This window comes from Eimeria mitis, genomic scaffold (genome assembly GCF_000499745.2).
Source record: "Eimeria mitis Houghton genomic scaffold, Emh_scaff291, whole genome shotgun sequence".
NCBI classification, from domain to species: domain Eukaryota; phylum Apicomplexa; class Conoidasida; order Eucoccidiorida; family Eimeriidae; genus Eimeria; species Eimeria mitis.
Window position 1 is genome coordinate 5,299 of NW_013571250.1, and position 11,572 is coordinate 16,870.

Sequence of the window (11,572 nt, forward strand, 5' to 3'; positions counted from 1 at the left end):
TTGCTCTGCGGAGGAGTGCTGACACATCTTCGCTTCTGGAGCCCCTGTGTTAGCCCGACCCTCCATACTGAGCGGCTTCTTTCCCCACTGTGGGGAGACTGGAATGGCATTAGGTCCTGCCGCTACTGCGTACATCACAACTCTTCCATGAATACAGCTTAGGACGTTTGTAGCCAACAACTCCTAGGCTGTCTAGTTTAAACTGCCAGCTCCATCGCTGCCGGAACATGTTGGCTGTCTATTAGACTTTTCCCTTGTCTCTATGTTTGCTCGAGCATATGTTGGACAGTCTCTAGCGTAATGATCCATACCTCAACACTTCTTACATATTTCTACAGTCCTCCGTAAGGACTTGTTACGCGATGGGCACTCTCGTGCAGCGCTTCCCTTGCCCTTTTCTTCGAAGCTAGCTCTATCTCGCCTGTCACATCGTGCTGTGGGAGTTTCCCCTTTTTTGTCTTGCTGCTTCTCATCGCCTTTTTGCGGTCGCATTTGTTTTATCATTATTCTTCATTGTTTCTCGTCACTTAGTGCTCCATCTCCAACGCTTCAGCAGCATCCGGCCAGGTCCCAAAGGTTCTTTTAGCGTTTTCTGTTAGAGCTAATAGAACGCAGACAAAGTGGGTTTGAATGCGCTTAGCGAGTCTTTTGAGTTATGACTTCACCGTGGCTCAATTCAAACGAAAATTCGGCGGCATACAGCACCGGATTGCCCTTCCACCGTATATTTGATGGTCAGATAGTAATGCTTGCCCTCTCGCCTTAGTCAAGGACAGAAGAGAGCTGCAATGTACTTAAAAACAATAGTTTTTCGAAAGCAGCTGACATCCTTCCCCTGTCATCCGGGAACCTGGCCGTTAAGCTCATGGCCTGGGTGTTCTGCGGAAGAGGCAGCCTGAAGTGGGGATGCAGCGCCCCTCGCCGCGGCTGGTAATACAAGCCAACCTCACGAGTACACACAAGGAAGCTTCAACGAAGCTTCCTTTGCTGCAACCTTTACCTCTGAATGCATTTATAGAACGCTTGCATTTGCTTACACTGCCTACAAAGGCCAAGCGAAGGCTCCTGCGCTATTGCATGCTGCAGAGACTCTACGATAGGCCAAGACTTTTCTTAAACCTGTTTATTCTAGGTTAAGTGCTGGCTGCCACTTACTGAGAGGGTACTCAATAGGTACGTTAGATACTGTGTACCGAACAGGCGGTGTGTTGGTTTGAATACATGCGAGGTTCTTCTTGACAGTGCAGCAAGATGTTGCAACTCGTGCCGGGCTGTCTTTTTCTCGAGCCCCAGCCCGTACGGCAGCTGTGCCGGATCGTCCGGGGAACCGGCGAGAGGAGCTTGCAGGAGAGAACAATGAGAAACTATCTTTAGGCTGTGTTGGCTTTGTTTTATTTGTTGAGTCAGATGTGTACCTTGAGCTTTCTGTAGCTCAGTAATAGCTCCTTGAGGCTGGGAGGCAGGGGTTGCTACCGGCCCGAGATACTCTGCAGTGGCAACCTAAGGAGGCGCCCCGCAAGGGACTATCATCGGAACTGAGTGTTAGCCAGTCTGGGTTTAAGGAAGTTGTATCTTTGTAAAGGTGGTCTTTCCTTGCTAATGAGTTCTAAAACAAGGTATGAACAAGAGCGGGACTGAGGGCTAGCAACTCTCGTGCTTTCATTTGCCGCGAGTTCCTCCCTTTGTCTTAGTCCCTTGCCACTCCATCGTGTGAGGGCGCTCGGGACCTTACCTGAACTCATTATTGGGTACTGCTTGTGTCTGTGTTTTCGCCGGAGGCATTCATTGGTTAGGTTGCGGCGGTCACCAATTCTGCACGGGCAACAACTCTATACCTGCCTTTTGAGCAGAAAACATCTTCTCCTTGAGCGATCCAACACTGCTGACAAACGTGTAGCTCGAACGGGAAGTGATTGACGGAAGTATATCAGCAAACGGTCCATGAAAAGCAAGTAGGCTACAGCGGCTCCCGAGGCAACTGCACCTGCTCCAGACGGGCTAAGGGCTCAGGAGAATTTGCATGACAACAAACTAAATGATACGTAGTAGGTCTATGAACCGGCCAGGGGGAGCTGAGGAGCTCATAGCTCGAAATGTGTACACTACGAGAAGTGTCGTTCAATGCAAGTAAAGCAGACCAGTTCCATTCGATTGGTCAGCATTTTTCCCGCGACCGTGCTATTTGTACCGTGCTATTTGTAGTTGCCCTTCAACCCATTCAAACCAACCAACCACTCCACTATCTCCCAAATAGAGAAGAGTTGCCACCCAGGTTGGAGCTTCTGCAGCACATCTCGGCCTTTCAACAACATCGCATGAGCTCCACTGCTCGTCCGCTATGCTATCGGCAAATGCATCTTATTCATTAGGTATCGGATGCCTCCCCAATGATGCTCTGGATGGAAGCAAGTCATGTCCTGCCGAAAGTCTCCTTTTTCGCCACATGAGAACACCTCTAATGAAATGCAAGCTTTTCGGCCTTATTCAAGGCCAGACCCGAGCTGCAAGGGATGTAAACATGTCAGGTAAGAGGTGCACGCCAAAAGCAGCTGGCTCCCTTCCCCTGTCCCCAGGCATCCTGGGCGTTCAGCTCAGGGCCTTTGGGCTACAGCGGAGATGCAACCTAACTGGGGTTGCAGTCCACCTCGCTGCAGCTGGCCATACTGCAAGACAGCCTCACGTGTGAGCGAAAAGAAGCTCCAACAAATGCATGCTTTACCTCTGTATACGCTTATCTGGCGTTACCAAAGCCAAATGAAGACTCCTGGGCTAACTGCAGGCAGACCACGCTGCATCTGCCACCCATAGGATACAGCGCTCACGTCCATGTGTGCAAATGTCCCGTTTAAATGTGATATGGCTGCTGTGTGTCACCTGCAGCTACTAGTGTTGCTGTTAGTGTTGTGATTGATGTTGCTGCTGCGGCTGCGCCTCCTGCTGCTCCTGCTGCGTTTGTTGCTGTTTGTCTGCATCTGCTGCGGTTGCTGCAGAGCAGAAAGGAGCGCGAGGGCCGAAAGAGACAGCGCAAACAAGGCAAAGGGGCAGAAAGAAGAGACGCTAAAAGCTTTGCAAGGAGAGGAGACAATGCCACCATCTGCGACCTGCTGCTTTCCTGCACCTACTTGCTCCTGCAGTGTTTGCTCCTTCACCTTCAATTTCTGTTCGCTATGAGTAGAACAAATTTAAAAATCTTGTGGTCTTGAATCAATTCGATTTGCAACGCAAATACAGCTTGCAGTGCACGTGGCGGTCTATCTTCTCTGCGTCTCTTTACTACTTAAACAACAGCCGCAATATTCTGTCTTCGCATTCCCAATGCGCAGGGAAGGTGTATGTAATGCCTTGTGGTTCATTAGGTCGGGCTCAAAAACTCCGAAATTACTGAAAACCGAGGATGCACCCTATAGTATAGATATAACCATAGGAATTTAGCTCCGCGATAGGAGTATGAGCAGCTACCGCTAAAGAATCAAGGCAGATAGAATCAATGTGCACCTGCGAGGCATTCTAGCTTAGAGAGGAGCGCTAGACAGGTACGTCCAATGGAATACGAAGGAATCACAACGAGAGCGACCCGTAACCTTAAAGAGGAAAGTGATATCCTGGGCTTTGGTTAGGGTTATGCTGGCAATTCAGCGGGAGAATAGATCTCCGAGACTGCCTTGGGGCTTCCCCTATGGTAGCGGCCCAGATTCGTCCCGCCAGCAATGGGGGGCTGCTCGCAGCGCTCGCCGGCCAGGCCTGCACCCTTTCACGGTCTCTTTACTTCGCTTGTATAGGCGCTGCTCATCCTACTACACTCGTATGAAACGATTAGTTGACACTTGCTTCTAAATTGCTTGTGCTAACCATTAGTTACCTACTATGCCGGCACTGACATTGTAGTGCCAGGCACTACAGTGTACGTGTATCCGAGAACGACTGAGTTGTGTTGAATGTGCTGCTGTTGCTGCTGCCTGTGCTCGCTGCGCCTGCTGCTGGTCGCCTTGTAGCTGGTGTTCTTCTTGCAGCACAAGCCGTGCAGTATCCTATTCCTGCTGCGGTTCGGCTACAGGGTCATCGTGCTGCTCTGCTGCTGCATGCGTTTTGCTGCTGGGTTAATAGACACAGAAAATTCAACAAAGACAACGTCTAAATACGGGTTTGTTGTTTCTACTATCCAGTACATTGATGCTTTCTTAGCCCTTAAAGAAGCTGTAAGATGCATATCCGACATTCTTTTTACAGTTGCTCTATGAAGATAAGATGACTCGGCCTCGCTTTGCCTACTTCCTCCACACCGAAAGAGACCCGTTATTGCTTCTCCTCTGCTCATCATTTGCGCGCCGATATATTGACTAGGCGATAAGGAAAAAATTCAGAAGAGCCGCACGCACCGTCAAGATAGCACACGATTCAATCATGTAAGCGAGATCAGATAAAGCGTGTATCCCCTCCTGTGATTCAAACGTGAATTCATGATGCGTACACCCCACGTGTTCGCCACCAAACGGAAACACAACGCTCTGCACCGCATGCCTATTGCTCTCAAACTCGTTAAGCGCCTCGTGATACCCAGCCAGAATCAGCTTTGCGCACAGGATGTATGTAGCTGACTCGGCGTCGGCAGGGGGCATGCACAAATTTTCCAGAGGCACCAAGCTGAATGGAGATTATTGCTGGGCACGAACTATTGTACTGGCCCCGCCAATAAACAGAAGATACGAGCAGACAAACAGAATAAAAAGTTCCGAGTGAGCTTCAGTTCAGAACAGGAAGCGCTGCAGGTAATGCGCTGAGGGCTGTATTCGTGTTACAACCAGCACAGATGCTCCGCCTGCAGCATATTCTGAGGCAAGTCGCTGCGCAACATCAGCACTTGCACTCATGAATCCGTTTTAACCCAGGTAGACGTTTCTGCAGCCTCCAATAAATCAACATAGGGAAGCAAACGTCGCATCGCTAGCCAGCACTCCTAGTGCAGGACAGAGTGCTTGGCAAAGTTCAACTATCCCACACAGCACAGCTAAACGCCCACGACCACCCTCGTTCTGGGGAATACAGCGCATCTAATGCCGCGCAAAGTACGATTCAGGCCCCTAGTATTCAGGCCCCTAGTGTTCACGATTGGGGCGCACGCCTTGGCAATGATTCATCGACGCCCCCATACGTCCAATAGTGGGCTTCTCGGGTTCGTTGTGTAGATTGTTTGGCCGGCGCTAATTACACTTGCCTAAGCATGATTGCTACACCCGCCACTGTTGTAGCATCCGATCATACTGAAGTGTTGCGTGCTGAGTTGGCCTGTCCTGTTTCTTATGACGGCGCGCTGGCTTCGAGCATCGGAGCGGATAGAAACACCGCCTGAGTAACAGTGTACTACAGTCTATGGGGGCAACATTGTATCTCGCATGTTGTGCAGTCCGGCGAGAAAACTGAAGCAACTCAGCGTCAAGACTCGTGTTCCCGGACATCCAAGTGAACGTCGCCGAAATTTTAATTGATTCCATTGACGGGAGCGTCTGAGAAGCCGGTGATCAATGCGTTTGTATGTCACCTTACTTAAAAAACACAAGTGCTCCTTTACATTATGACGCTACGTCATCGCCGACCCTAAACCAGAAACCCCCCAAGACCCGGAGCCCTAGCATACCCCATACCCTGAAGAGCCCTAAATCGTAAACAGCCCTAAACCCTAAAAGCTCCAAGACACTAAAGCCCCAAGCCCTAAACCCTTAACCCTAAAAGTAAACCCTAAACCCTATACCATATAACCTAAAATCTGAACCTAGACCACAAACCCTAACCCTAAACCATAACCCGAAACCCTACACCCTAAAACCCTATATCGTCAACCATAATAGGGGAAGTAACGGCTTGCGGAATGGCAAAACGGTAGTTCGGAATTTCAGGCAGATATAAACGGATAGTGAAGGCAGACGGCAGCTGCTTTGAGTTTGCCGCCGCATTCTGCTGACGGAGTGGGCAGGCGGGAAGGCGTCTGAGTGGAAGCTGGACTCGTGGCGGAGCACTACTAACCAGTTGAATAACGTACTTACTACTGATGGGAAGGAGGAGGGCTGTTGTGAGCATATTACAGCATGCTGCAGATGCCTTCCCTATAGTGGCCAGCTGCGGCTGGACGTCGTGAAGTCAAATGCGTTTGCAAAAGAGCAGCAGGATATACTGAAAGTTCCAAAGTCAGCACAGAAAAGCCTGTGAAGGGCTGATTTCGAGCTCTACATAGATGTTAGCGTGAGATGTTGTTGAGGCTAGCAGGAAGTGCTTGAAAAAATGCCCCTACATTAGTTACTAGTCGCCCCATGTCCAAGGGCTTTTTACTAGACTTGAAAGTGGTATATACACATAATATAAAATGCTGGCGTGCCGGTTGTATTTTTCGTCAACAAATCTTGCAGCGGTTTAGGTAGGACTATTCGGAGACAGTGCGAAGTTTCAATAATTGAACGAGAAGCTCGCCCACAGAACAATCTGTGCCACAATTCGCCTACAACTGAGTAAGCATACGCGACAGTCTCAATGATACGTCACTGAAATTTCTCCTTCTCACCAGTAGCATGTTGCAGGTAGAACATATGCTATATAGGTACGATACTGCATCTACCGAACGCGTGCCATAAAACATTTTTCTCCAGCACCGTGGAGTACCTCAGCACCAGCACACAGATGCCGTCCTGGCCACCTGTGAATTTAATGTTGGCTTGCTTTGCTGTCTACCTTTGTTTTACGAGGAGGCGTTTTCGCGGGCAAAAGCAACCACACCATTATTGTAGCCAGCGCCCTTGATAGATTGTCCACGATATGAAACACCTGGNGGGCAAAAGCAACCACACCATTATTGTAGCCAGCGCCCTTGATAGATTGTCCACGATATGAAACACCTGGTTGGGTGCTTGTTTAAGCAGGCAGGCTGCTCATGTTTACCTCGCATAGCAGGACATCCATAATTTCACTTTAACTGAACTAGCCCGAAAACGTACTTTCTGAAGCTCAGCTACACCATGTATACTAATTCCCTCTCGATACCCAAAAGAGCTAAGCTGTGTCCTGCCAGCGTCACATGACAAATGAAAATGAGGGTGGTATATTGGAGCTGCATACTACGGCTGCACTGGCGTCGGCGGGAACAACTCATTGGTGAATCATGCAGCTTTCAACTATGCATGGGTGAGCCGTATGCATCAACTGCGCAAACGCGTACGAAAGTACTAAAGTGGCAGACGTGCTCGGCGTTGTGTTCCCGAGTTTGCAAATCGCGCCCAACCGCCATACCTTGCGGTCTTCTAACCTGTCCACCAGGAGCAGGAGATTCATCGTTCTGCGAGGCACAACAGCTGATCATAGACTGAGGGTTTCTGAATACCCCGACATNGCAGGAGATTCATCGTTCTGCGAGGCACAACAGCTGATCATAGACTGAGGGTTTCTGAATACCCCGACATATATGTAAGTCCAGCATGAGAAAGAGGCAGAATTCCAGCGCTAGCCTGGACAGAAAGTGAGCACTGCTTGGGAAGACTCGAAAACATCCCCGAGATCTCGGTTGTACAAATACTACAAAATGATATGGCTTAGCTCTACCGAACAGCGTTGGGAGGGCTACTAATTCTGGAATGTTACTTAGTTTCTCGAAACAGTCGAGCACTTTCTGCTCGGCACACTCCACAGTGGACGAACTAATTTGCTTCAATGTTGGCAGTGTCAACCGCACCCAAGATTTCTTACAAACCAACCAGCATACGCCACATCGCATTAGCGCTGAATGACGCAACGTTTAGAAAAGGCTGGAAGCTAAAGAAGCAGCGCACCCTCTGAAGCGGAACACACCGCATGTGGGTCGAAGCAAGTAGCGCTACAGTTGTATTGTAGCATTACGTTGAATAAAACGTAATCGTAGACATCTCTTCAATTCGTAGTGCGGCCGTGCATGCGGACTGGTTGACCATCAAGAGTACGCAACACGCGCAAACGGCCACTTGCAACGATAGGAGAAAAGAATATATAGACTGGCGCGATTCGTGTAGCCACAGGTTAGTGATGAAATTCCAGGCAGTATGCTGGTTAAATCCTTTATAGAAATCGAGAGCGCGCACTCTCGATTTCTACAAAGTATCTCGTCGGTGCTTCCTTATGCCGATATATCTACCAGGCTAGGAAGTGAAGCGCAAGGACTCCCTGCAACGCTAGGCTTGAATTTGAGCAACTACAGGGCGTCGCCTTGGTTCGTATCAGCCATGGAACCTCATTATGTTCTACTGATAGAAACCCACTTCGCCCCTATATATAATATATACTACAAATATAACCGTGTGATACCAGCTGGCTATGTTTCTGTCGAATAGGTGAGGGCCGCGACAGACTCGCTGGGTTGAGCACGGTAAGCAACTGCTCTATCTGAAGTGTTCGAAACGGCTGATCGGCACTGCCCTAAGGCCGCGGAACCGGAAGCGTGCGGGAGTCAAATGAAGATAAAGGCAAAACCATGGTAACAGGTAGCAGCGGACGCATTCTACAAAGGCAGGCAGTTGATTTTGAAGCCAGCTCTGCATTTCTTGGTCATAATGAAAGGAGGCATATTTCATCGAGGGATCTTGCAACGGGTGGCACGTAAATGAAGTTCGGAAAAATAGTGCGAGACCCACACAGCAAAACGTCGTCATGGAATCTTAAACGACAAGGCCGGTCACTAACTCACCGCTGCCCCTGCAGACATCCCTTCGCATACGTAACCGATATAATGCTGCCTTACACCAATAAATGCAAAAACAGCACAAGCCGTAGGCGTGCAGAAAACGGACAGAGCAGCTCCCGTAAGCACCTCCTGTCAGAGCATCATATCAACTGCCACACGCCATACACCGTATGCGCACCTTGTTGCTCTCTGTCCGGATGCTAGTTAATACTCTTAATGGCTGAAAGACCTACATGGGCTCCTGAATGCGGGAATACCTCAAACAACCGGTGTGCGTGGACGGACAATCAGCATTGGCCACCGTATGCACCTTCTGTGAATCACCACATCTACTGCCACGCTATACACACCGTGAGCGATCCTTGTTGCTCTCTCGTCATATATCCATCCGCATGTCCAACTGGACCGATAGCCGCTTTTGCTCCAGGAGGGGGCGGTACCTGAAAGCACCCTTGTGTACAGACAGGTTACACCAGATACCGTATGCACTTTCTGTGGAATGCCGGATCTATTGTCACAAACCAGACATACGCAAGAACATCAATGGGGACCTCTGCCCAAAAGTACGGGAAAAGCTTAAACAGGTGGCACCTCCACGCGGGGCGCACCTGTGCACACTACGTACCTTCTGGCATTTATTGCCACTCACCAAATACCTTAAACACAGCTGTTGTTCTTTCTGCTGGTGTACAAAACTGGCATCATGCTGGCCGCTGGGCCAGATTGCGAAATTACCTCAAAATATGGGTCGGGCAGAGGCGCCGCAGTACGCACCCTCTGCGAGACACCCAATCTACAGCAACGCATTATACACGGTGAAGGCACACATTTTCGAGTTTTCCTTGCTAATTTCAACTGGCTATCTCCCGAGCACGAACTGACCTTTAACCACTGGTGTTTGGAGAGAGGCCGCATGCAGCGTCCGTGAGCCATCAACCGGGATGTACAACGGCCGTTGAGCAGACTTGACTGTTCTCGGTACAGGCTTCTGAAGTACAGATGTTCTACTCACTATTGTAGCAGCGCCTGCACGTGAGTCAACATAGCTGCGCTAGGGAGACTTACAACGACAACCAGTGCATCCTATGAGCCCACACGCAAATCCATGGAACACATCTACCGCTCTGTGGCACATACCTACCCGCAGCCCACATTTGATGCTCTATGGTCGTGCACGCGTTCAAGCATCTTCTTCATCTAATGTCCGAGCCAGCTGCACACCACAAAAACCAGCGAACGCACTAGCATGCACTGACATAATAATGCAGAGCAAGGTACTCGCCTCCAGCAAAACGCCACATCTACCGCAGCCAGCAGTTTTCGTCAGGCAAGGACATTCCAATAAGCCATCCTAGCTCCTCGTCTCTGAATGCAACCTTGAGCGATACAGCATGGTGTTCACACTGCCGCTGTTAACAGTGCAAACCCAAGCCTCCCACAAGGAATCCCCTGTCAGCCGACAGCGACAAGCCTCTGGAAAACCCAGTTCGACACTTCACATCTCAATAGAAGCAGATCTTCAACAGCCGCCTAGCACGTCACGCTGCTTTTGTAATGCTCCGTTGACACACGTTAATGTTGCCATATCCAGGTTAAAGGCAGCATGCGGCATGCTCTCCTCGTCAGTAGTCAGCTTTTCATGTTGCTGAGCCCACATCGGGTTACATGCTCGCTGTTCCATAACAAGGTGCTGCTTCTCCCGATTCGCGTCCCACACGCACGAAGCAAATCAATGCACACCAGAAACAAGCGATCATAGCGGAAATGAAGAGAAGCGGTAGTGTAATATCTCCCTAATGCATTTTACTCGCCGTCGGCAGTTTCTGCGTGAAACGTGCAATACATGCCAGCCGTTGCAGCTCAGTGAACTCTCAGCCCGGCCCCGCAGACCAAGCCAATGCGCCAAAAAAAACCACCACCATCCGTTACCGCCACAAGGTTCAGACACAATGTTGTGAAGAAAATCCTTATGTACTGCCGAATGCGAATATCACTACGCGAATAGTGAAATAGTGGAATTGGCAGCTGTTTAAAGTGTGCATCATTCCTCTCTGCATCAAATCAATGTTACTGTTGTACGGTTACGTAAGCGACGGAATTCATGTTTCATGATGAGCAAGCATGCTACAAATGTTCCCATTAACGAGCGGGCTACACGCAGTATATCCCGTGGTTACAGGAAAGTTACCACCGGCGCCTAGACCAGACTGCGTTGCGGCCTGCATGACGGCCTATATAAATACCCTTCTCAATGCTTGGCGGAAAATACCCAGTAAATTGTTACATCATCGCCAGAAATCTGTTGTAAGAGTGTGGTTTAGACACGGTGGACCTTGGAAGCCGTCAAAATGCCTACCGCACCACAGCGCATCGCTCTACCTTGCCCTTCCAACAACATCCCGCCAGTCCAAAAAGTTCTCCGCAAACCTAAGCGTATCACTTGCTGAATACCTGCGTCAGGAACCTTCGATTTTGTAAGAAGCACACGATATTTGGAGGGAAACAGAGGGTACACTGCGAGCATAGTATACAGACGCTGTGAACAAACGAAACGTAGTGTCCTGTCCTGCGTACTCTCTGATGGATCCGCAGAGTCCACGCAGAGATGCAAATAGAATAAAGCAAGCGCTGTTTTCATCGCAATAGCTCAGAGATTAATGTATGCTTTTCAGACTACGGGCTTTGTGCAGATGATACTATGCTTATCGGCACTCTGCACTCACGTTGTAGCTCACACAACTTAGCTGAACCGTCCAGTCGCCGCAAAAGGAATTCTCTGTAGGTCGCCTAAACTGAGCATGCCACATAGAGGCGCTTACACACTGTTTCATGTGTATTTTATGCACACGAAAAGTATATCACGAAGATCTAAAGTCCGTA

The 11,572-nt window shown here is 49.5% G+C and overlaps 1 protein-coding gene across 1 annotated transcript in view; it reads right to left on the reverse strand.

Moving 5' to 3' along the window:
- Positions 1-135, reverse strand: part of EMH_0006970 (uncharacterized protein) — a gene marked incomplete at both ends in the record, with an annotated part of 1,074 nt that extends 939 nt beyond the window's left edge. Inside the window, one exon of the mRNA XM_013497765.1 lies at positions 1-135. Coding sequence (XP_013353219.1) covers positions 1-135 — 135 coding nt within the window.
- Between the last annotated feature and the right edge of the window lie 11,437 nt (positions 136-11,572).